Source organism: Dipodomys ordii, unplaced genomic scaffold (genome assembly GCF_000151885.1).
Source record: "Dipodomys ordii isolate 6190 unplaced genomic scaffold, Dord_2.0 Scaffold90, whole genome shotgun sequence".
Taxonomy (NCBI): domain Eukaryota; kingdom Metazoa; phylum Chordata; class Mammalia; order Rodentia; family Heteromyidae; genus Dipodomys; species Dipodomys ordii.
In genome coordinates this window covers 3,235,630-3,262,823 of record NW_012267306.1, presented here as the reverse complement: position 1 = coordinate 3,262,823, position 27,194 = coordinate 3,235,630, and the positions used below count along the sequence as shown (strand labels likewise).

The 27,194-nt window shown below is 36.5% G+C and overlaps 1 protein-coding gene across 1 annotated transcript in view; it reads left to right on the top strand.

The window, feature by feature from the left end:
• Nucleotides 1-27,194, top strand: part of Cfap69 (cilia and flagella associated protein 69) — a 54,723-nt gene that overhangs the window by 10,138 nt on the left and 17,391 nt on the right. Inside the window, exons 5-15 of the mRNA XM_013025998.1 lie at nt 537-613; nt 5,139-5,237; nt 7,304-7,453; nt 7,558-7,735; nt 10,455-10,578; nt 11,543-11,591; nt 11,686-11,807; nt 14,233-14,449; nt 18,062-18,226; nt 23,507-23,625; nt 25,261-25,379. Of these exons, the coding sequence (XP_012881452.1) occupies nt 537-613; nt 5,139-5,237; nt 7,304-7,453; nt 7,558-7,735; nt 10,455-10,578; nt 11,543-11,591; nt 11,686-11,807; nt 14,233-14,449; nt 18,062-18,226; nt 23,507-23,625; nt 25,261-25,379 (1,419 nt within the window). The remainder of the gene's footprint in view (nt 1-536; nt 614-5,138; nt 5,238-7,303; nt 7,454-7,557; nt 7,736-10,454; nt 10,579-11,542; nt 11,592-11,685; nt 11,808-14,232; nt 14,450-18,061; nt 18,227-23,506; nt 23,626-25,260; nt 25,380-27,194) is intronic.

The window sequence follows — 27,194 nt, the reverse complement described above, 5'->3', positions numbered from 1 at the left end:
CTTTAAGTAGTTGGACAGATATATTGCAATTTAATAAATCAGTTGGAAAGTACAATGCATCTTGATCAATGTCACCCCTTTCATGTTCTCTCCATCCCTCACCACCCAGATACCTTTCTTGTCTCCAAAGGTATTTTATTCTTTTGTGGATATTTTCTAAGCCAGTTAATAAAAGGCACTGATCTTTAAAAACAAATAAGCCTCAAATAGTTAACTAGAATTTCAGCCCCTCTCACATACTGAGGATTGAACCCAGACCCTCACACATTCTAGAGAAGCACTCTACCACCAGAACTATATCCCCAGACCCCCCCACCCAACACACACACACACACACACACACACACACAAACAAACAAACAAAATAGAGTCTCTTTTCTTGGCTGGCCTTGAACTTGTAAATCTTCCTACATCTACCTCCTATTTAGTGGGGATTTCAAGTGTGTGCCACCATACCTGGCTCTCCAGTTTAAAAATGATGCTTCAATTAAAGACCTTGCTAAAATTAATTCTGACATTCTTCATTCTTATTAAAGCTTGCCCTTTTTGAAAAAAAAAGCATCGGATGAAATAACTTATGCTGAAGATACTGCTAATTCACTTGCACTTCTGGGTAAGTTAAGATTGCCTTAAGGTAGAAGGGTATAGCATGTGACAGGCCCTACTGGCAAATGAGCTATTTTTACTAGAAGTACTCTCTAACTAGAACGAAGTTTCTATTTTCTACTTGAGAATTAACTGTAGTGTGCAAGTTGAGGATTCTGGTATTTTTTTTTCTGCTCAGGTGTTTCATGATATCAACAACATTCAATGTGCATTAAATGCAAAGGCTAGAAGATATTTTCTCAAGCTTTATTGAATTGATCTTATTTCATCTTACTTGATGTTACTTCATTTAATGAAATGCTTGTTAACTGTTTTTGTTGTTTTGAAAACATATATCCTCTTCTTTCGGTAATCACAACTCTGTTTTTCAACCTTGAACTCTCCTACTGAATTAGTAGAATCACTGAGTCCCTCTTCCTTCTTTAAACAATCTAAGATTTAAATAACTAAAGCACAAACTGAAACATTAAGAACTTTAACATAATATTCATAAAGATGCAGGAACCATGTTTAGTTCACAAATATTTTTCTTAATCACAAAAAAGTATGCTTCTATATGTTGGTTGTTCCTTGATTTTCTAGAAAAAGAATATAATTTCCTAGGAAACAGGATCAGTAAAACTCTAGTTCTTTGAGTCAGACCCTGGGACATGACAGCATGTTCCCAAAACAAACTCTATATACAATTTGTACTTAACTAATTTAGGTGTTTATTTGTAAAGGAGAAATAAAGATAAAAGAACAACCCAGTAAGTTTTTTAAAGTATTTACTGAATGTTACAAGAATTTTACTCCATGCCAAAAAAAAAGGCTTTAGTGATTTAACTGCAGTGAGTAAAAAGCATTTTTATTTTTAACATGTTGTTTTATGTTTTTATGGTTTTTTTTTAACATGGCATTTTTATTTTCAATTCTTTTTTTTTGGCAGGGGGCAGTCTGGTCGTAGGCCTGAACTCTGGGCCTGGGCGCTGTCCCTCAGCTCTTCACCTCAAGGCTAGTACTCTACCACTTGAGCCACAGTGCCACCTCCAGCTTTTTTTTTTTTTTGCTTATATGGTGGTGAGGAATCGAACCCAGGGCCTCATGCATGCAACGCAAACACTCTACCACTGAGCCACCTTCCCAGCCCTTTTCAATTCTTTTATGTCAAGTATGTTCAGTGAAAAATTATCAAGAGTTTGCCTACTCTAGGTGTAATATAAATTGAGACACATTAAATATGAATTAAAATTAAAATATGAATCGTTAAAGAGGAAGAACTTGTATAGTAGGTGGGGTAAGACATAATGGGAGATTTTATTTCTATAAACCTTAGTTACCAATAGATAATTTTTTTTTTTTTTTTTGCCAGTGCCAGGCCACTCAGGGCCTGGGCACTATGAGCTTCATTTGCTCAAGGCTAGCACTCTACCACTTGAGCCACAGCGCCATTTCCAGCTATGTCTGTTTATGTGGGACTGAGGAATCAAACCCAAGGCTTCATGCATGCAAGGCAAGCACTCTACCACTAAGCCACATTCCCAGCCTCAGTAGCAATCTTAAACTAGAAAACAATCCTAAAGAAGACATGGTAGCATTGTCAATAAAAAATGCAGGTTTCTCTATCCATCCACGTGTGCAGAGCTGTCAGGCCGGGCTTGCCAGGGCAGGGTCCTCCCCAAACCCCGAGCCCAGACCAGCTGTGCTGCACACACCATCCTGACTGGGACCCCCTACCCCTACAGTGGTAATTTTGGAAAAATGAAAGTGCTGTTCATTGATCCACTGAGACCTGGGAGCCCATGGCTAAATATTTCTGATCCTGGCTACTTCCCTTAGAGAAAAGAAAATAAGTCCTTTCATTTCTGCCTTGCTAATTGCAGCAAAAGAAAGGGGTTTTTTGCGTTGTCCCCTGCCAGTGGGGGTGGGTACCTAGGGGTCCCTGCCCATGGCTAGCTTCCTGCTGATGAACATGCTGTTTGTATTGTTTTAGGAAACCAGGCTGTTTTGTGAATAAAACGAATGCATGTTTGTGTCACACACACAAAAAAATGCAGGTTTCGCTGGTAACATTATTTTAATTGTATCTGTGCCCCTTATTATTCTAAAATGTTGTCTTCAAGAGTATTGACATACATTTGTATTCCACACATGCCCATTTCTTGAGTGCCAGCCAACTCAGTGCTTAGTGACAGTCCACCAACAGAACACCTTACTATTTCCAGCGGTCAGAACTCTTAGAGCATTATGAATCCCCTTCACTGCTTGCTTACTTTAAGTACTGCTCTCCTCACTTTTTAAATTGCTTTTAACACAAGTCTGAACCAAAATGATTGTATACAGTAAGAAGTATTGAACAAAAACTACGTGTGACTTGTACTAATAACTACCCATTTGTACTATGTACTAATAAGTTATGTTTTCTTCTAATGATATATGGATATTTCTGAGCTAGAATACAATTCTGAAATTGTACAGGAAAGAAGCTGGTACTCTTCCCCAAGGTGATAAAAACAGGAAGCTGTGAAAAGTGACCTAAGTTTACAGGAACTAAAGGATGGAGAAGAGGAAAAATCCAGGAATTTCCCATTATCTTGCATGTTAGAGTAGTTTTGTTCAAAAAGTTTAGTTATTCCTATTGCCTAAAACTTTCCCTGTTACTTAGTGATTTTCAAACTCCAAAAGAAAGGTCCAAAAATAAAATTGGTAACTTTTGCAGATTGTCCTAAAACCAGAATGAGACTCCTTTGGACTTCCTTCTCGGGGCCTTGCTTGCTTAGCTGCTGACTGTAGTGTCCTTAGGCACCAAAGGCGAATGGATCACATTACCTCAAGGAATGTTCTTCCAAGGAGGAAATGCAATCTACTTTAGACTATTAAAAAGCTAAAGCAAACTTAGCAATATGGAAATCACTTTTCTGACCCCACCTAGTAAAATTATTGCCTGTGAGCAAAGATGATTAGCTAGAAAACAATCTCTCCACACTCCCAACAAGTTGAAGAGCAAAGCTAGCTTTAAGGAAAGGGCATATAAGGAAAGGAGAAATTTGCCAGCTCACTCATTAAGAAGGAAATTACTAACCCATATCTTGCCAAAACAGTACATAACGTGAAGTACTTACTGTTTCTTTGACATGTTCTCAACCCCTATAGTTAATAGGGTAGCCCAATTAAGGCAGCACCCCAATATCGGGTCCGTGAACAAAAAAAGCAAGCCTGACACAAAGCAAAAATTAAGCAAGCTTTATTTTGCGCCGGGAAATGGACTGGCCGGTCAGGTACCACCTCCACGGAGATGAACTCCGGGCTATTGTCTGACCCTATTTTTATAGCATATTAACCACGAAGGACAAGCCGGACACATGCAAGTGACCAATAGAGTTGTAACTTGTTTCTTGACAGCTGTTTGAGGTGGCCTGTCCCTCTGGCTGGTTTTGGCGCGCAGTTTGGGTGGGCAAAACGTGGGGTTAGTAACTGTGATGGGAACGGGGCTACCCATGTGCTCGTTACTGATTAGATGCGCCCCTCTGGCTCCTGGCCTTTGCTTTCTGAGCTCTGTTATCAGGAATTCACAGGCCACAGTTTGCTGAGTTTCCTGCGTTTGTTAGCCCCTCCAAGCTGATTCAGCTTTCATGGGGGTGGGGGTTAATTTTAATCTAGAGAAGATGGATGTTTAACAGGTCACATACCCATTTGTCACTGACGTGAGGCTAGGGAAATGCTTACGAGGAGGATATCACGTCCTCTCTGAGTACTGTTGTTAGAATGGGGTCCCAACAATAGTAACTCATTAAATCTTCAAAAATGTAGTAACTAGTGTGTGTGTGTGTGTGTGTATATATATATATATATATATATATATATACATACATACATATGTATATGTGCTTGTAGATATAGTAATGCACTCCAGGTACTTACTACATTTCAGTCATCAGGAGGCCACATAAAAGATGGGAACCCATAAAACCCAATTAAGTGAAAAAATTTCTGTCATACTACCACATCACACCTCATTACTCACAAACCTGCACTGTCAGTTGTATGAAAATGCTATGCACACATAATAAGCAACTATGTTACTGGTTCATGTATTTTCTGGTTTTTATCATTTAGAGTTATCCTTTTGCTTATTTTTGTTTGTTTTTTATTCTTTTCTGTGTTTCATGAGATGGTTTATTATGTACCTGAGTCTAGCTCAGAGCACACTATGTACCCCAATCTGGCCTCAAATTTTCAGTCCTCCTATTTCAGCCTTCTGAGAGCTGAGATTATTTGTGGGAAAGAGCCACCCACCCTGGATTACCACGTTTTAATTGAACCATTTGTTTTATGCTTACTTTGATCTTGTATTTGTGTAAGTACACTCTATGAAGTTCAATTAACAATTCAAGTAACAATTTCTCAGAACATATTCCATCATGAAGTGATGTATGACTTTATATGTCTGTGTATGCATGTATGAAATTAAAGGATATAGTTTTAATCTGATTAGTATTAACACTATATGCTTTAAATAAACTTACACCAGTGTTCATTTATCCTTCTGGCAGGTGAATTAATGAAAATACCAAGTTCTGAACTGAGGATACATATTTGTAAGTGTATTATTGACTTCTATCATGCAGAGCCTCCAAAGAAGCATATTCCAGGTAGAGTTTGAAATAATTTCTCAATAATAACTTGTATTTTTACAAAACAGAAAATTTTGTCTTACTTCCTGCTAAATTTCAAAGAAACAGTAGTCTCACAAATGAACTACATTGAAAATAACTTTTTTATTGTAATCTTGACCTCTTCAGTCATCTCTAAAAGCTACATGTATTCTCTTCAGTTTGGGGGTTTGCATGAAAATTACATTTGAAGGCTAAATATTTGGGCATAATTTATATATTTATACCCATATAACTATAATTCATACTTTGTTTTTGCCAGTCCTGGGGCTTGAACTCAGGATTTGGGTACTGTCCCTGAGCTTCTTTTACTCAAGGCTAGCACTCTATCACTTGAGCCACAGCCGTGGTACTGATTAATTGAATCAAGGGCTTCATGCATTCAAGGCCAAGCACTGAACCACATTCCCAGGACTGATAATTAATAATTGCTTAATAGTATTGATAAATGTATTCCTATTATCTTATTAATGATAATATCTATTCACCTAGTTAGATAATAACATTTTAATACTGGTACTCTTCTCCATTATATTTCAAGGAAGAAATGTGTATGTTACAGCTAAGAATATTAGTGTATAATGACAAATTAATGTGAACAATATCAAGACCGTGCACTAAGACTGGGAGGATACTGTATTACTCTAGAGTCTTCTCCAGAGTTTGTAGAGTTTATAATCAGTGTAGGGAGGGAGAGAAGATATGAATAATACTTTGAGTAATATATTCTTTAATATGGGTAGAATGTATATGATAACTCACCATAGTATTTTTATAACTAGGAGAAAATGGGAAGACATTGGAACTAGAGAAATGAGTGAGGACATTAGTAAATATAAACTTATATTAATGTGGTAGGTAAAAGTGTTTGCTAGGTAGTAGGCATTATACTAAAAACAGCATGGGTAAGAAAAACAGGTTTAGATTTATCAAAATAGACATGATAGAACTATGTCAGAACTGTTTCATTTCTGTGACAAAGAACTGTGTCAAAGTTAAGGAAGCCAGTTGGTCTCAAAAGTAAACATATCATGGAATTATTAAGATCACTTTGAGAGAAAAATGGCTTCATCTCTCCGAGTATGTATTCTCAGGGGTTTAATCCTTTTGATTAAATGTAGTTAGGGAGGCACCTATACAACTGAAGTTAAAGTAGTGTATCTCACAGGACCTAACACAGAAACATTTTTTGGGGGGTTGGGGGGCCTTTGAACTCCAGTCTGGGCACTGTCCCTGAGCTCTCAAGGCTAACAGTCTACCACTTTGAGCCATAGCACCACTTCCAGTTTTCTGGTGGTTAATTGGAGATAGGACTCTCACAGACTTTCCTTCCCCTCTCCCCTACTGGACTGATGTTGAAATGCTATCTTCAGATCTCAGCCTTCTGAGGAGATAGGATTAACAGGTGTTAACCTGTCTTTCTTTTTTAGGCCATTGCGAATAGGAAATTTTTATAAGACTATTACTATGCACTAAGATTCTCTAAAGTATCACTACATTAACAAGCATTTATCAGAGCAGCATTACATTTTTCTTATTACTTTGTTTCTGACAATGTTATTATTGTCCTTGAAAGCACTGAAGTAAATGCATTGTCCAAACAATGTTCACTATTTGCAGTCCTATTTTGTTTTACAAAAAATTGTGTCAACTGACAAAGGTGTTGTTTGGAGAAGGAGGGTTTCGAGATTGCTTACAAATCTGTGGGCTTATTTGTATTCACTAACATCAGAAATACACACACTATGGACCCCAGGTCAAAACTGGCCCACCCCATATTAAATGTTACTAGAGCACAGCCATTTCCATTATTTTGGTATTGTTTATTGACACTTAATACAATACATAGCATGCCACAATTTGACTTGAAATATGTATTACCTGGCTCTTTACAGAAAAAGATTCCCCATCTGTATGTATATAATTTTTAAATGCCATACTATTTTAAATTTTTTCTTGTTGTTTCTCTTGTTGAATGGTAAATTGCTCATCCTCTTCTCGACCATTATGAGAAATAACTGCATATTTCCAAATAATTGTGCTAGGTTACCAGCAAGTTAGTTCATCATACAAGATCAAAATGGCTGAGGTTGGAGGACTGGCTAGAACAATGGTCCAGTCAATGATCCTGCTTGAAAATCAACTGGTTGAGAAACTTTGGGTGCTTAAAGTTCTGCAGCATCTCTCAACATCTGGTTTGTATAGCATTCTTAAACACTTCATTGACATCTATTTTGTTTCCACCTAACACCGTTAACACAGTACAACCTAAATCTTTTTTTTTAATTTTATTTTTCAGAAGTTAATTGTGCCTCAATGTTAAAAGCACAAGCAGCAAGCAGAATCTGTGCTCACCTCAATGACCCTGATCCCTCTGGACAGCTTCTATTTCGTTCATCAGAAATACTTTGGAATTTATTGGAAAAGTCTTCAAAGGAGGAAATCATACAACAGCTTAGTAATTTGGAATGTTTGCTGTAAGTATATGTGGCTAGATAGAAATATCTTTTATTTTAAAATTATTATATTTGCTAATGATACAGTGATACCTTTCTTAAAGTCTAGTTCAATTAATTTTTTGATTCGTGGAACTTCTGAATATTCTTGCCATTGCTTAAGTGAATCTTCTCAATAAGAGGACAGTCTTTTCTTCCTTTCTTTTTCTTTTAATTAGTGCTGGTGGTAAAGAGCAGGATAAGTCTGCTATCAGACCACACTTTTCTCTGTGCAAATCTTTTATAGTAGCATGTGCAGGCTAAGTTTTTATCTTTATATATGTTTAAAATAAAATTAGACATTAAAGATCTATTTCACTTAATCCTTAAATTTTGTAGGAGATTCTTACTATTTGCCAGATATTGCAAGAAAATTAGCCATAAAATGTGAGTAAGCCTTCAAGTTTGTTTACATATTTATTCAACAAACTTCTGCTCTGTGCCAAAGTTGGTACTAGATCATGAAAATACAACTGGAAACAAATCAGACATAGTCTTTATTTTCAAGAAATTAATGTTATCTAGATGAAAAGGACAAATAAATTGACATCTGAAAAGAAGTGGTATAAACACAAAAGATGATCACAAGATATTCTGTCTCCTTCAGAAGGAAGTGAAGCAGCCCATTCTTATTTGCAAGTGACAGAAACTACAACTCAAAGGCTTAAGCAATATAGAATATTTGTGTGCTCATGTAACTAAAAGTGAAGGATAAAACTGAATTTATGTGCAACTTTATTCATGACTCAGCAAATATCAGGACTTGATCCTTTGTCTCTTCTGCATTATCATCCATTATATGGACTTCATTCCTGAACTCCATATGGTAACAACTGTGAAGTGAAGGCTCACATCATCTCAACCCCAAATTAAGCAGAGGAGAGCTGCTGCCTGAAAACTCAAAGAAAATAAGGTCTTAAAATGTAGTCTCAAGCCGGATGCCCGTGGCTCACACCTGTAATCCTAGCTACTCAGGAGGCTGAGATCTGAGGATCGCAGCTCAAAGCCAGCCCGGGCAGTTAAATCCGTGAGACTCTTATCTCCAATAAACACCAGAAAGCTGGAAGTGGCACTTGGCTCAAGTGGTAAAGCACCAGTCTTGAGCTGAAGAGCTCAGGGACAGCACCCAGGCCCAGAGAGTTCAAGTCCCACGACCAACCAAATGGGGAAAAAATAATAGTCTCTGTTGGCCTATAATGGTGTAATGTTGGCTGGTGAACATTCCAGTTCCAGGGAGAAGGAATGCTCTAATTGGTTAAAAAGCAGCTAACGACAGCTTCACAGGGCCACAAGTTGAGGATGAATGAATAACTAAATAAAAACGATGATAGGGTTAGTAGAAAAAAATCACATGGGTCCCAAGAGACAACAGAATAAATGGCCACTAATAGAGGGAACCTCATTCAGACTTGAAGAGTTAATATATGCTTCCTAACAGTATCTGAATCCTAATTAGGGATTAGCATCACAGAAAACTTTTTATGTGCAGGGAACATCCTAGGCAGGGGAAAAAAAAGTGAAATTTAGCAAACGCAAAAGAAATTGAGTATGGTCAGAACACAAAGAGCCTAATAAAATGAAGATAAAGCTAATAATGTACCACAACATGAAAGACCTGACAAACCTTGTTAGGGAGGGAGGACTTTATCCTAAAACTCAACAAAAGATATAAGTGGTCCTTTAAAGCCTTTTAGTAACTTTAATGTGGCATGATTAAATCTTTTTTTAAGCTACTGAATATTTTATTTCAAAGTAAAAACAGAACTCAAGCATAAAATTTGCATACCAACAGAATACATTTTAGAAACTCAATGAATACATTCAAAAGTCCAAAACATTTCTGATAAGCAAGATAAAGTTGATCCCAAACCTAAGTCTCTGATTTTAGGCAAGGTGTCAAAAGTTACCAGGATTGTTTTGGATGTTACAGATTGAGTAAAGCAGTCATTTTGAATACCATGTACAGTTTGCTTTAATGCATTCTCATCTGGCACGTAGTTAAAGGCAGATTGGGAAATGTGAAAAACTTTAGAAACACTTTGATGAATAATACAAAAGGAAGATTTTCTGATTAGGCACTTAACTAGTATTTCCATAGAAATAGTGTCTTAGTTCAAGCTACTATAACGAAGTTTCATAGAGCAGGTGGATTACAAACAACAGTAATTTTTTTTTCTCATAGTTTTAGAGGCCACAAACCGGCATAGTTAAAATCTGACAAGGTTACTCTTCTATCTCCTCATATGGAAGAAAAGGAACAAGTCAACTCTCTGGGGTTCCTTTTATAAGGTTCTACTCTCAAGGCCTAATTATCTCACAAAGACATTACCTCTTGAGAGCTTGTTTGGAGGATCTAGCAGGGTAGCATAGCTACTCATATACCCTTCACTGAAGACTGGTTCTCCTCTATCAGGGATGGTCTTGTTCAACCAAGCTTTAGGAGGAGCACCCATGGAGCAGTGAGGGAGGTAGGGGACACCCACCCAACCAGCCATGTCAGCTGAATCACCCCTGGTGAAGCGTAGAGTGACAAATGTCACAATCAGATCACCTTCACATCCAAGGCCCCTCTCGGAATTCCATTACATGAGGAGTTAGGATTTCAACAAAGGAATTTTAGAGGCAAAAAATTTTAGCGACAATTTTAGAGACACAAAATATTGTCCATAACAATATTTTTAAAAATACGTTTTATTTTTAGGGCTTTGAAGGAAGCATTTAAAAATTTGTTTGTGAGAGGTTTTACTCATTATGATCATCAACTTAGAAATGACCTATTAGTGATCACAACAATTATAGCTCAAAACCCTGGAGCACCAATGATTGTAAGTATGAGTAAAATTTATTTTAAATGGAGAATACAATAGCTGCTGCCCACCACAGTCTTAGTTTTCTTTTACTTGAAAATATCACTAATTCACCTTAATTCCTGAAGTGTGTCAATGGACAAAATTCTAGGTTAAAAGGTTTTCTTTTAGCACTTAAAAATAATGTTTCACTGTATTTTGGCTTTCATTGTTTCTGATAAAAAGCATGTATCATTTCGAATTATTTTTCCTTCTGTGTAATATATCACTTTTAATTCTGGTAGTTTCCATATTCTTAGTATTATCTTTGGTTTTCAACAGTTTTACTGTGATGTACCAGTTGTGTTCTTTTTCTTTATTCATGGGGTTCATAGACTATCTTGGACTTACAAGTTTAAGTCTAACAAACCTTAAGAGAGCTTTTGTCTTTTTATTTCTTGAAATATTTTTAGTCCTGTTCTCTTCCCCTCTTGGGCTAGGAATCCAATTACTTGAACGTTTGACTTTTTTATATTATCCTATAAATATGTAAGTCTGTGTTCATTGTTTTCACTCATTTGTCTATTTGTCAGATTAGATTGTTATATTAATATATAGCTTTAAATTCATTGACTCTTTTTTTGTCATTGCTCCCTTACAATGCCATTTGAAGATACACATAATAAATTACAGAACTATGTAGATTAATATGATTTTGTTCTTACTAAATTTGAAATTAATTTGTGAGTGAAGCATTCATAAAGGAATGTAAAACACTTAGAAGCATCAGAAGCAAGTTTAAAATTAAGTTAATTACAAGTCTGTCTAGCTATATGCTTTTATTTTTGTACATTTACTCCTTGATAGTATTAGAACTTAAATTTTAAAGTAATTATAGTAGAAGAATTTGATAAAATGCACTTCAATAGTAGGTTAGATGGACACTTGTTGCTTAATGGTTATTCTAATTAATCTTTCATCTTATTTCATGGATTTCTACTAGGAATGTGGCTTTACCAGGGATTTGATACTATTTGCAACCTTTACTGAAGGTAAAAGCCGTAAAACTCTAAACTTCTTGTATTGTCTTGATGAATGGTGTATGTCATATTAGCTTTCATTTCACTTCTTTTTTCTCCTTCACAGTTAAAAGTCAAAATCCTTTGGTAAAAGGTCTTAAGCTTTCTAATACCTATGAAGATTTTGAGTTGAAGAAATTACTATTCAATATAATTGTGATCTTATGTAAAGATTTGCCTACTGTACAGGTAATCGAAACAAGAAAGTTAATAAAAATCATCTTCTTTATAATGAGTTTAGCCATGACTACCAACCTTTGATCAGCACATGTCATGTCCAAAAAGTAACAAATTTACCAGCCTGAAGTTTAGCTGTTAAAATTTTCCTTTGCTTCTATTTTAATATACAGTGAGATACCTAATGTTAAAAAAACATAAACCAAAAAAGGAGGTAAGCACATACTAAGAGAATGATTATTATATTTAATCTTCTGAATAAGGGAACATAAAAGAAGTTCATACAGACCCATCCAGTTTTATTTCCCTCGTTTCCTCACTTTCTCCCACTGTTCTCTCCTCCTTCCCTCAGTTTTTCAATCCCTTTTTTCCCTTTTAAGGTGATTAGTCTTGAATCCAGGGACTCAAACATACTAGGCAAGCATGCTATTACTAACTCTATTCCCACACCAGTTAAATAGTCTGTGACCATATTAAAAAAAAAAAAAAGTTAGCCTCTGAAACACCAGTCTCAAACCTGTTTAAACATGCCTTTTCTCCACACAAATCTAACATCTTTAATTTTTATTTCTTTTATTTATTTTTTTGCCGGTCGTGAGGCTTGAACTCAGGGCTTGGGCACTGTCCCTCTGCTCTTCCGCTTAAGGCTTGAGCTCTACCACTTGAGCCACAACACCACTTCTGACTTTTTCTGCTTATGTGGTGCTAAGGAATCTGAACCCAGGGCCTCATGCATGCAAGGCAAGCACTCTACCACTAAGCCACCTTCCCAGCCCCTCATCTTTAATTTTTTATTAGTCATGAGTTTATCTTACTACTTTACATCCTATGTAACAGCATAATGTAATTTGAAGGACTCAAGGACTAAATTCCAACTTTGGGTTATCACCTACTAGCTAGATAGTTTTTTGTTTGTTTGTTTGTTTTTAATGCTGAAACTTCCTGAGTTTCCATTTCCCTTTGGACAAAAAAGATGATTACACATCTTCCCCATTCATGAATCTCCTGTGAGGTTGACATGAAATGCTAGAAGAATACATTGCTAACAATTCCATTAGCTAAATTAGTCCTAAAACTTTTCTAAGCTCCTTTTCATTAAAAACATAATGGGGATTAAGTCTCTCATTATCATTACAGCAAATGTTAAGCTGGGATATTTTAGTGGTAATGGCTTTAATGCAGAATCTCAGCGAACTACATCACTTTGTACCCATCAAAATCAGCTGTAATATTAATCCTATTGTCATTTTGAACTTTCTGTATACATCTGTTTTGCTTGTATTGCAATGTTACATTCAATAAAAATTTTAAATATTGGGCATGTAATTAAGCATGGCCTGTCACCTGACTGACATTTGTTTGATGGAAAGTGTATTTAAGTTCTATTGTATGTAGTTACATATAAGCCATACTCACTACTTCAGGAAATAATTGTGTTTTATTATATGCAGGTCAATGAAATTTTTACCTTGGTGAGGGGAGGTGGACCTAGGTGGTAGGATATTTGCCTAGCATGTCCTGGGTCAGATCCCTAGCACCGTAAAAACAAAACACCTTTCTTGGAAGAGCGAAGAAAGAAACACCAGTGGTTTATTTACCCCATATTTTCTACTTTTATGCTTTTATCATAAGAAAGAGATAAGTTACATGTGTAAGCATTATAGACAACCAAAACATTTATTTTGTGAGCAAAAGAATGTTTGTGCATTTATTCATTGCCTTTTTATTTTGTGTGTTTTTGATATCTCCTATAAATTTGATATTTAGAAAGGGAGTACTTTTAAATGACTACCAATAAGATCACCACATTCTGATGAGCAAGATGATGTATACATATGAACCTATGGGAGATAAAACGATTTTGGTTTGAGGCTAACCCAAAAAAAGTTAGCAAGATTTCATGTCAATAAACAAGGCTTGTTTGATGGTTCACTTCTGTAATCTAGGCTATCTAGAATGCTTAAGTAGGAGAATTTTGGTCCAGTACTGGCCCAAAATGTGAGCACTTACCTGAAAAACTAACTAAAGAGGGCTGGGAAGGTGGCTCAGTGGTAGAGCGCTTGCCTTGTATGCATGAGGCCCTGAGTTCGATTCCCCAGCACCACATAAGCAAAAAGAAAAAAAGCCGGAAGTGGCGCTGTGGCTCAAGTGGTAGAGCTCTAGCCTTGAGCTGAAGAGCTGAGGGACAGCGCCCAGGCCCAGAGTTCAGGCCCCACGACCAGACCCACCCAAAAAATGACTAATGGCTAATGATAGGGTTTGAGCAGGCATAAGGCCCTGAGTTCAATCCCTTGTACCACCAAGTATAAAAACATAAATGACTTTAAAAACCCTGTATCTGAAATCTTTCATTTTTCTTGATTATTTTAAATATGTAAATCTAACTTTCTTATTTAAAATATCCTTCTAACAAATTATCTTCTGCCCTTTCTCATAGCTGTTAATTGATGGCAAAGTTGTGTTGGCTTTGTTCACTTATGTTAAGAAACCTGAGAAACAGAAAATAGTTGAGTGGTCTCTTGCACAGCATGAAGAATTACAGCTACATGCAATTGCCACCTTGTCTTCTGTGGCGCCCTTGTTAATAGAGGACTATATGTCATGCCAGGGAAATGCTCGAATCCTCGCATTTCTGGAGTGGTGTGAGAATCAAGGTGAGAGGCTCCTCAGGATTCCTGTCAAAAATCATTGGAATTGAACTCAATACATGCACAGAAAAAGCAACAGAGTTAATTCAAGTAACAAAAAATAAATGCATGTATGTCTGTCTCCGTCTTACTGAAACCCTTTTGTACAATTTAATATCTGCTAATAAAAATAAATTATGCATATAATTGATTTAAATCTTTGCATTAGGTCTATCAAAAATTATATTTAGAAACAATATAAATTCTGATATTTTAATGCTGCTTTTCAATGAACATTTATTGAATGTCTACAATGTATCATATGCTATTTTAGCTGTTTAATATATTTTTGTGTTTAAATAAGAATTCTTTTTTTTTTTTTTTTGGGTCCGGTCGTGGGGCCTGAACTCTGGGCCTGGGCGCTGTCCCTCAGCTCTTCAGCTCAAGGCTAACGCTCTACCACTTGAGCCACAGGGCCACTTCCGGCTTTTTTCTTTTTGCTTATGTGGTGCTGAGGAATCGAACCCAGGGCCTCATGCATGCAAGGCAAGTGCTCTACCACTGAGCTACCTTCCCAGCCCAAAATAAGAATTCTTATCTTAAGCTGGGCACTAGGCTCATGCTGTAATCCTAGCTACTCAGGAGGATGAGATCTGAGGATCTCATCTCAAGCTAGCCCAGGCAGGAAAGGCCATGAGACTCTTCAATAAACCACCAGAAAATGAGAAGTGGTGCTGTGGCTCAAGTGGAAGAGTGCTAGCCTTGAGCTGAAGAGCTCAAGGATAGCAGCACCCAAGCCCAGAGTTCAAGCCCCTTGACTGACAAAAAGAAAAAGAATTCTTAGCTTTATACAGTTTAAAATCTATGTAGGTCTCTAACTAGAAGTAATGATCCCATATGTAGTCTACATCTGGAGCCCAAATTTGTTTTTATTACTCATATCACTTAGTTGTACAAAGGAATTTCATTTTGATATGCCTATGTATGCATGCAGTGTACCTTGATCAGACTCCCTTCTTCTATCGCGTCCTTTCTCACTGCTTCCCACTTTTGAAAACAACCTCGACAAGCTCTACTGATCCATTTCCACACATATACATAAAGTATTTTTACCACATTTACTCTCCTTCACTCTCTTCATTTGCCCTCCTATTAGCCTGTTTCACCTTTAATTTGTGTTAAGGTACATATTAGTTGCTCAAAAGGGCTTCACTGTGTCATTTCATACATGCGTACACCATACTTCAATCAGATTGATTATATGTAATCATGTATCTACATTTATGTTTGTCTTTTTATGTCTATTATCCACATATGAGAGAAAGCATGTGAACTTTGTCCTTGAGCCATTCATCAGTTGTAGGACATCTGGGCTATTTCCATAGCTTGGCTATTGTGAATAGTGCTTCAATGAACATGGGTGTGCAAGTGCCTTTATTGTATCCTAACTTACATTCCTTCTAATGTATGTTCAAGAGTGGTATGCTGGATCATAGTGTAGTTCTAATTTTAGTTTAGTTTTGTTGTTTAAGTGGTACAGCAAGGAGTTTGAGAGAGATAGAGACAGAAACAGAGAGAGAGACAGAGAGAGAAAGAGAAAGAGGGAGAAAGGGAACATCATTAAAAGGAAATAGCAGGCTCAAGCCAGATGGCTCGAGATCCAAGTTAAGGCATTTTCTGTTCCACATACAGAAAATGGAAGTTAAAGACTCCTATTTTTAGTTTTGTGGAAGAAGCTCCATACTGATTTTGTATTGTACTAGTATACATTCCCACCAACAGTGTATATGGGTTCCTTCCCCATATCTTATTTTTGCTTTTGTTAGTGATGGGCATTCTGTCTGGAATAAGATAAAATCTTAGTTGTTTTAACTTGCATTTCCCTTATGGTGAGGAAAATGGAGCATTTCTTTATGTATTAATTTACTATTTGTACTTCTTTGAGAAGTGTCTGTTCCTTTGCTCATCTATTAATTGGGTTGTTGATTGGAAGTTTAAATTTTTGATCCCTTTGTCAGATGTACAGCTCGCAAACACTTTCTCCCATTCTCTAAGCTGTCTTTTCAGTCTACTGACTATTTAATTTGCTGTGTAAGTTTTTAGCTTATTGCATCCCTTTGGTCAATTCTTGCTCTATTTGCTGACTTTTTGGATTTCTAGTCAGGAAGTTACTATGTCATATTTTCTAATGTTCTCCCTATTTTTTTCCTGTAGTTATTTCAGAGTTTCAGGTCTTACATTAAGATCCTTGACCTACTCTGAAATTAACATTAGTTCAGGGCAAGAGATAAGGGTCTAGTTTCAGTTTTCCAAACAACATTTGTTGAAGTTTTTTCTCCAGTCTTTGACAAAAATCAAATGGTAGTAGGTGTGTGGGCTCATTTCTGAGTCTTCTAGTCTGTTCCATTGGTCTTCATGTCTGTTTTCACTCTAGTACCATCCTGGTTTTCTTATTATGGCTTTGTGGTATAATTTGAAGTCTGGTATTGTAATTATTCCAGAATGTCTCTTTTTTCTCTCTCTCTCTTTCCCTCCATCCCTCCCCTGCTTTCTCTCAAGAATGTTTTGGCTATTTGGGGTCCTTTGTGCTTCCATATGAATTTAAGGATTGATATTTCTACTTATATAATGAATGACATTGGAATTTTGATGAGGATTACACTGTAGATTGCTTTCAACAACATGACTGTTTTTACAATGCTTGCCTTGATAATCCATGAACATAGAAGGTCTTCCCATCTTCTAGAGTCTTCTTTATTTTCTTCAACATTTTATGGTTTCAGTTGTAGAGGTCTTTTACATTCTTGATTAATTTTATTGCTAAATTTCTCCCTAACCTCCCCCCCACCTCCAGCCCACCAACCAGAGGCTGTTGTGAATGGAATTGTTTTCCCAATCTCCAGTTATAAAACCTAGAAATTCGTATATGAAAAAGTCTGAAAAATGTATTAATGTAAACTTGAAAAGTGTTTACTACTCCTTTACTGATAAGCTAGGATCAAGATTCATAAAAGCTTCTACATGTTGAAAGGAATAAAATTCATAGAGAAGCGTGTCAAAGATAGAGCCTACCATACAAAAATTTTAAGCTTTGAAAAATAATTTCCATCACACAACCTGTCTGGTAATCAGAGAAGTGCAACTTAAGATAAAAATGAACTAGCATTTCACATTTAACAGACTTGGGGAGGAATCAGTCTTCTTATATATTGTAGTCATTTGACAACTTCAGTAACAAAAAATGACTATGCTTGTTTAATTCACTAGTTACTTGAAGAATCTCAGTGGTAGGAAGGAGGGAATAAACCAGAATGTTCATTGTGGCAGTTTGTCTAGTAAGCAGGTAAATGATCATTTATAATACTAATGCTGAGATTGAAACAGGTGATCTTGATTTTCTTAGGACAATGTAAATAACTCAAATTGATGACCTTTTCTAACAAAAGTTGCAAAAGTTACAAATGATATCCATCCTGAGAGTAGAAAGGAAGTAGAAGGGATATTTATTTCTCTGAATAAAAAGCAAATATAACAAAACTTTAACATGTTTATGTTTTACATAAGATATCTGGTACATTGTTTATATTAAATGTTTCAGGTGTTTTCACATAACTTGATTTTATTAATTTCTCTCCACAGATCCTTTCTTCAGCCATGGTAATAGTTTTCATGGCACAGGTGGCCGTGGCAATAAGTTTGCCCAGATGCGTTACGCGTTAAGACTTCTGAGAGCTATGGTCTCTCTTGAGGATGAGAATATAAACACAGATCTTTGTGAAAAGGAAACAATTCAACAACTGATAGGTAAAATACAACCTGGCAGTTTTTATTTTACTTCTGAAAGTAAAATAACAAATTACTGTATATACCCATAATTTTTTTATTCTGAAAATACCGTACAGATTGTTAACAGTTAAATGGGCAAGGTAATGAGTTCATTTCTTATCAAGCATTGTTACCTCCTCCTTTGTTTCCCCTTCCCATCCCTTCCCATCTCCCCCAACCCATAACTCCCCCCACCAAAGTTGTAAAGTTTGTTTTTTGACATAACATCTTGTACATCTCATTGTTGCAATGGGGTCCACCTGTATCCCTATTTAAACAATTTGTTTTTTTTCCTTCCCCTCCACAAATACCAACATCAAATACAGTGAAAACAGGGGTTATACTATGGGGGAGGGACATACAAAGCAACAAAGAAATCATCTTGTAAGTATGTTAGAAACAATCACAAGAAAGAAAAAAGAACATTTGAATTCTTATCTTGGGGTTCATTTAGCCTAACATCAACTTATCTGACCGTTTCTGCTTGTCTCAGACATATACTAGTTATTGCAAATAAGGGAAACCATGGGGCCTCTGTTTCTTTGGGTCTGGCTTACTTCTACTTCATATAATTTTTCCAAGTCTTTCCATTTCCTAACAAATGGGGCAATGTCATTCTTTCTGATGGAGGCATAGAATTCCATTGTGTATATATACCACATTTTCTTGATACATTCATCTAATGAGGAACATCTGGGTTGGTTCCATATCTTAGCTATGGTAAATAATGCTGCAATAAACATAGTTGTGCTGGTAGCTTTAGTGTGGTCTTGTTTGTAAACATTTGGGTAAATGCCCAACAGTGGGATTGCTGGATCATAGAGGAGCTCTATGTGGAGTCTTTTGAAGAACCTCCATACTACTCCCAAAGTGGTTGAACAAGTTTACACTCACACCAACTATGCAGTAAGGTTCCCTTCTGTCTACATCCCCTCCAGCATCTGTTGTTATTAGAGTTCTTGATTTTAGCCATTCTAACTGGAGTGAGGTGGTATCTCAATGTTGTTTTGATTTGCATTTCTTTTATGGCTAGGGAGGTTGGGCATTTCTTCATGTGTCTATTGGCCATCCTTCTTTCTTCTTCAGAGAAGTTTCTCTTTAAGGCTTTAGCCCACTTATTTATTGGGCAGTTGTTTCTTTGAAGATTTGTTGTTGGGGGATTTAATTTTTTGAGTTCCAGGTATATTTTAGATATGAGACCCTTGTCTGTTGTATGGCTAGTGAAGATCTTCTCCCAATCCATGGGCTTTCTATTGATCTTGCTAGCTATGTCCTTTGCCATGCAATTCCATTTGTCCAACCTTTCTTTGATTTGTTGTGTTTCTGGGTCTCTATTAAGAAAATTTTGGCCTGTGCCAAGGAGACCTAGGGTTTCTCCTATTCCATCCTGTAATGTTTTCAGTGTCTGCTTTTACTCTGAGGTCTTTGATCCATTTGGAGTTGATTCTGGTGCAGGATTAAATAATAAGGATCTAGCTTTAGTTTTCTACAAGTGATTAACCAATTTTGCCAGCACCATTTACTGAAGAGACTGTCTTTCTTCCATTCTATTTTTTTAGCTCCCTTATGGAAGATTAGATGGCTGTAGGTCTGTGGGTTCCTTTTGGGGGTTTTCAGTTCTATTCCATTGTTCCTGAGGTCTGTTCTTATGCCAGTACCAAGCTGTTTTGATTACTATGGCTTTGTAGTAGAGTTTGAAATTTGGTATTGATATTCCTCCAGCACTGTTCTTTCTGTTAAAGATCGTTTTTTCTATTCGGGGTCTTTTATTGTTCCATATGAATTTTTGGATTGCCTCTTCTATTTCCTTGAAGAATGAGGTTGGAATATTGATAGGTATCGCATTGAATTTGTTTTGTCTCAAATATTTTTCTACAAACTTACTTTGTTTTAAATTTTTAATCTTTGTTTTATTTCGTAAATCAGATTTTCTTCTTATCAAAATGCCATAATCACTAATCCTTTAATCCTCAATTCAGAGGCCATTTCATCAATGATTATCTCTTTCTAAAGTACTGTTGTTCTTCTACTAATAAGATCAAACTTTTTGGCCAAGCCTTTTGGAACCATTTTAAAAGAGGATAACATTACATTTGGCATATCAAAACACTGATGAATTAGTACAACAGAAACATATAAAGGAGTTTCTTTTATGGAACAAAATATCAAAAAATCTTTTCTTTTCAATTCATAATTAAAGCTGATTCCATCTTATTAAAAATAGCATTTTAGCCCTAACTTTTCCTTACTTTGCAAAGTTAGAGTGGTTTCCCCCTTCGTATTCAGCAGCTGCCTCCTATAAATGATAGGAAGTCAACTCACCATATCATTGGCGTTGGCATCCATGAATTCAACTCCCCCATGGATAAAAAGTGGAAAAAGAAAAGAAGTATGCATGAACTGTACTGATCATATATAGACTGTTTTTGTCATTTTCTCAACAACATAAGAACTGTTTTCTTAGCATTTTAAAGTTAGAGTGCACAGGAAGAAATGCATGGCTTATATGCAAATACTACATCATTTTACACAGGGGATCTGAGCATCCTAGATTTTGATACCCAGGAAAAGTCTAGAATCAAGAAAAAACATGACCTTAAAAAAAAAAAAGAAAAGTCTAGAATCAATCATATAACATATCAAGAAACATATGTAATGTGTTATCTCTGTATTACTGTGACACATACCTCAGATAAATCAACTTATATAGGAAATGAATGCATAGTTTGGCTCAAAAGTTTCAGTCCATGGTCAGTAGCTCATTGCTTTTGGACCTACGGTAAAGCAGTATATCATGATGGCAGCATTTGGTAGGGCAAGCCACTCACCTCTGGTGGCATAGAGGCTGAAGAGAAACAAAAAGAGGCCAGACTCCCAATATCCCAATATGTCCTCCTTCCACAGTATCCCCTCCAGCACTTCCCAATAGCACCATAGACTGGGGCCAAACCTTAAATATATGGCTTCCAAACTAAACCACTGCTAGATGCTTATTGCAAAGACCTACACAAAGTACCTTCCTTCTGTCTTTAGGAGAAAGGGATGGAGCTCTCCATTGCACATAGGAAAAAATATATTTTTGGAAGGGAGACTGGACAAGACATTTACCTTCTTGTTAAGAAGCTTACTTTTGAGAGTAAAAGTAAAGGCCTCCTCATTTTTATTTTTATTTTTTTTATTTTTGGGGGGATCCTGTCGTGGGGCCTGAACTCTGGGCCTGGGTGCTGTCCCTCAGCTCTTCAGCTCAAGGCTAGTGCTCTACCATCTGAGCCACAGTGCCACTTCCAGTTTTTTTTTCCTTTTGCTTATGTGGTGCTAGGGAATCGAACCCAGGGCGTCATGCATGCAAGGCGGCATCCTCATTTTTAATCTAACAGGATTTTCTAGTAACATACTCAAAAAATATAATAGGTACCTTGTAAATATATTTTCTGTGTAGATTAAAGGATTGCAACTGTGTACAGGGATCAGGCTCTCCCTTTTAAGAACAACATACATATATACATACATATGTATACATATATATATATATGGAGAGAAAGAGAGAGAGAGAGAAATCATGTAAGTTACCCTTTACCATCAATTAGGCATATAGTGTGTAAATGTCACAGAAACTAATGAGTTTAGTGGTTTTGAAGCTTGTGCAATCTTAGAAACCTATGAGAGGAAAGGTAGTTTGAAAATGGAAAGAGATTAGTCTTTCCAGCAAAGAGAGCATGAGGAGAAACAGTGCTAAAATATTCATGATGATATGTTTAAAGATAGCTGAGTGTTTTATGCATATAAATGCTATAAGGCAAGGTTACTTGTATAGTCAGGAACCAAGCTAGAAAAGGTTTTAAATTTGAATTTCATCCCAAATGAAAAGACACTGGGGTTTTGGTCCTGATACTTTATATGCAATATTTACTATATTATCAGAAAGAGAATCTCAAAGAAATAGAATGATTTCAGCTATAATAAAGAGAGGATAAAGACAGTGAGTTAATGGGTACCTAAATATGAAGAAATTAATTCCATATTAGTGTACTATATGTTACTGACTACAGGCAAATCTATGAACATACACCCAGACAGAGAAAATGAGACTTTCTAGAAGAAAACTGGAGACTGAGGGCCAATCCATAGGAGTTTTTTGAAGGCGCCCCTGATAAAGGAACAATAGACCCTCTGTCCATGCCATACTCTGATTACACGAGTTTAATTTATTCTTTTTTTTTTTTTTTGTCGGTCATGGGGCTTGAACTCTGGGCCTGGGCGCTGTCCCTCAGCTCTTCAGCTCAAGGCGAGCGCTCTACCACTTGAGCTACAGCGCCACTTCTGGTTTTCTGGTGGTTTATTGGAGATAGAAGTCTCATGGTCTCTCCTGCCTGGGCTGGCTTTGAACCGAGATCCTCAGATCTCAGCCTCCTGAGTAGCTAGGATTATAGGCGTGAGCCACCAGCACCTGGCTAATTTATTCTTTAAAGTACCAAGAATAGTTCCCCAGGGCCAATTATTAGGGAGTGTCTTCTTTGGAAATGTGACTTTATACCTTCTTTCTAATGACAGTTAGGAGAGGGGAAAAATGACTTTTGTGAATTATTTAAGCCTAAAAGATGGTTCTTTTATTGTAAGTGACATTTTAGTTACTGTTTTTAAGTCCTTTGCAGTTTTGATTGCAAAGGGAGGATTTTAAAGGATAGAGAATGCTGATCTCTAAAGTTATTGAAGAGCAATTTCAAGTAGACATAAGGAGAAGATGCCAAAAGAAGTAACAGAGAGAAGACATACTTAGAGAGCTCATTCACGTGTATTGGCTTTGTAACCACAAGAGATGGGGCAAAGTACAATCATACATTTTGGTTATATATTTATAAAGGCACTCATCTCTACCTCTTGAATGTCTACATACTTTTAAAGAGAGTTTGGCAGGCAAAGATTCAGTTTGTTAGGGCATCTTTTAAAGACACTCTATTAGTTCTGTGCTGCAAATTAATCTATGTGAGACTAATGATTGTATTGAGACATTCTGTATTCATGGAAACACAATTGGGTCTATGTAGGAATTCTATATATATGAGGGTACTGATGGATGAGTATTAAGAGTTTAAGGAGTCTTTATCATACTCTGTCGACAGCCTCTAGATTATTATGCAATGAAAATAGCCCTAAGTAGTTTCTAAGTAGTTTCTCTAGCCAAAGAAACTTTTAGAAGAGCTTTTTCAGCAGCAACTGACCGAAACAAAATAATTTTATTCTTTAAAATTTTCATACCAGGAATCTTCAAAAATATAATAAAGGATCCCAATGAAAATGAAGAGGCCATTGTTTTAGAAATCCAATCTGATATATTACTTATTTTATCTGGCCTTTGTGAGTATCATATTCAAAGGAAGGTATGTATTACTATAAATGTAAATTTTGTTCAGCTTTCCCAAACACCTAGGAAGCCTATAAATATTTTTTAATACTGTCAAAGCACAATTTAATATTTTATAATAAAGACATTATTTTAATATTACTTGCAGTGTAATAAAGTATTCTAATGTTTTTATAATTAAAATATTGCTCATAGCAAATGCATGATTTTAAATAGATTATTTGGTGTAGGTCTGACAAGTATATACCAGCTTAACCTATACTGCAACTTGAGCATATACATTTCTTTGTACATTCCCTTGTCTGTATGAAATTGCCTTATCTCCTTAGCAACCATGCCTCCTCTTAGCCACGGGTTGATTTGTCTATTCTTTAACACTGTCTTACTGGAATCACTGGTGTTTATGACTTATTCCCATTACCTAGAAAAAATAACATATCCTTAAATATATCACTAGTGCTGCATTATCAATAGTTTCATTTTATTGCTTGATAGTACTCTGTTGTATGAGTATACCAAAATTCCCCTATTGATAGACATTTGGGGACATTGTGAACAATTCTCCAATGAACATTCTCAAACTAGGCTTTTTTGTGGGTATAATGTTTTAATTTCTCTTGAATACATACCTAAGAATTGAATTGGTTGACATAAATTAAATATATGCTTATTATTATGAGAAACTGACGAATAGTTTTCCAAAGTGAACTGTATTATTGTTCCTGTTGTTTAGATTTCAATTGGGCTCATACCTAAAACTGAAAGTTAGAACAAGAGTGAACTAGTAGCTCACACCTATAATCTTAGCTACTCAGGAGGCTGTGATCTGAGGATCACAGCTTGAAGCCAATCCCCAGCAGAAAAGGCCAGAGACTCTTATCTCTGAATAGCCTTGAGCAAAAATGCTCCGGGACTGCACCCAAGCCCTGAGTTCAAGCCCCATGACCAACCAAAAAAAAGTGAAGAAAAAGGAGGAAGGAAGGAAGAGAGAAAGAGGGGGGGGAGGGAGGGAAAGGAGGGAAAAAGAAAGGAAGGAAAGCAAAGTCACAATGATTAGATAGACAGATTTGGGGGAAAGGCAACAGGAATGATGCATATCCAGTTAAGCGCCCTGCCTTAGTACCACTTCTTGTGTTTTTCTATCCTGTGTCTGTGCTTGCTAGGAACCAGATGAGAACAAGGCAATACAGAGACAATTGGTCAGGGGAAAATACTAAATGATAATCATTTCATACAAATTAATAAAAGCATAACTACCATTAGTTAAACATCTACTTTCTCCGAGAGCATTATCTTCTATGATAGTTGTTAATATCTCATAGCCATCTGATGTAATTCTATACTGTTTTCATCATAACATGGAAAAATCCACAGGGCAAGACTCACAGTTATTTTTTAAAGAGAGAAATAGAAAATACCCACATTTTGAAGCGACATTAAGTAGATGTGTTGATTAATGCCATCTCTTTAAATGATTCACTCTATAAAACTTTGTTTTAAATTCCAGAGAACAAGTTACAAATGCAATTTTTTATTGCCACTAACAATATTTTTCTCATAGAAAAATAGTTTCATGGGATAGGATGAAGTGGAGAAATAAGATATTACATATATATTTTGAGAAATTATTTAAAACAAATCTTTTAAACAGGAAATTTTTGGAACTGAAGGGGTGAATATAATTCTCCATGTAATGAAAACTGACCCCAAGAAGTTACAGAGTGGATTGGGTTATAATGTGCTTCTTTTTAGTACATTGGACAGCATTTGGTAAGTATTACTGTAATTAAGTTCAGTAGAATCACAGTTGAAGAAAACTTATTCTTCTACTATGTACATCAATATTCTCCCTTAAAACTTTACCAAAAAAATTACTTTCTCCATGTCTTTTTCATAGATAACCTAAAGTGATGCCATTATCATTTGGAAAACAATATTGATTATTTTTCAAATAGAAAAGATCTGGTGAGAAGAAAACCAGCATCCACTGTTGCTCATATAGAGTGCTCTTATCCTTTGCCTCTGTTTCTAGGATTTCTGCTCATTTACTGATAAAATTAGCAACCAATATCCAGATGTTTCTATATTGAGTTGTTTTAATAGTTATATCTTCTTACTGAGGCTGGATAGCTGGTATAGTAAGTTTTCCAATTTTTTCTACACTATCAGGAATTTAAATAATGTCTAAATCTTCAGAATTTTGAGAAACAGAATCAATAGAAATTATATACTGAAAAGTCCCAAATTAGAAAAAAAAAAAATCAGCAAGCTACACACCTAGGAGAGCTGGTGATGTGGTTCCTCTCTGTGACTGAATGCCTGAGAATTAGGAGAGCCAACACTAAGCTCTACTCTAAAGCTGGTAGGCTTGAGACCAAGGGAAGCCAGTTTTTCAGTTTGAGTCTGAAGGCTTGCATCCCAGTTCAGCTGTCAAGCAGATTTCTTAAATTAGGAGAGCCATCTGCTTTCTTCACTAATTCAGCTGGTTATATCAGCCAGGAACACTCTTATAGATTTAACTGCCTAGTCACATAAAGGTATAGTAAAACCTATAACCATATAAGTTGGCAGAACAAAGCTCTTGAATTTTTGAGTGCCCAACTCTATCCTCCATGTAGAAGCCCCATCAAACTGGTCATGAAACAAGCAGAGAAACAAGGCATCTTCTTTTCAAAAGAGAACCATATTTACCCAGGAAGATAAGCATAGCTTCCTGAAAGGAACCAGGTATGAGTGTCCATACTACCACTATTACCAGCAAATAACTTTTTCAGCTATATTCACACTGGAGAAACAATAAAAATAGCCATGACAGCAACTTCAGTCCTTTACTCCAACATGATCTGCAGGCTCATCAGCAAATAATCTCAACTGCAAATATAAGATCAGTAATTGTCAAATATTTGAGATATGCCAATACTGTGTGAGAGATAACAAGCAGATAAACTGTGTAAAAATAGTTCTTAAGGGGTGGGAAGGTGGCTCAGTGGTAGAGCGCTTGCCTTGCATGCATGAGGCCCTGGGTTTGATTCCTCAGCACTACATAAGCAAAAAGAAAAAAGCCAGAAATGGCTCTGTGGCTCAAATGGTAGAGCGCTAGCCTTGAGCTGAAGAGCTGAGGGACAGCACCCAGGCCCAGAGTTCAGGCCCCATGACCGGAACCCCCCCCCAAAAAAAAATAGTTCTTAAAGAAAACAGAGAAGATGTTTCTGAATAATGCCATGAAAGCACAGCACAACAGAGTGGTGCACTTACATTAGGCAAACTAGGCAAGCCGGGCACCGGTGGCTCACGCTTGTAATCCTAGCTACTCAAGAGGCTGAGATCTGAGGATCACAGTTCAAAGCCAGCCCTGGCAGGAAATTCCGTGAGCCTCTTATCTCCAATAAACCACTAGAAAACTGGAAGTGGCACTGTGGCTCAAGCGGTAGAGCCCTCTCCTTGAGCTGAAGAGTGCGGGGACAGCGCCCGGGCCCAGAGTTCAAGCTCCATGACCGACCAAAAAAAAAAAGAACTAGGCACCAAGAAGGAAGAATTAACTAGTATTACTTAAGAATAGTCGAAGTTAAACTACACTGGTGAAGT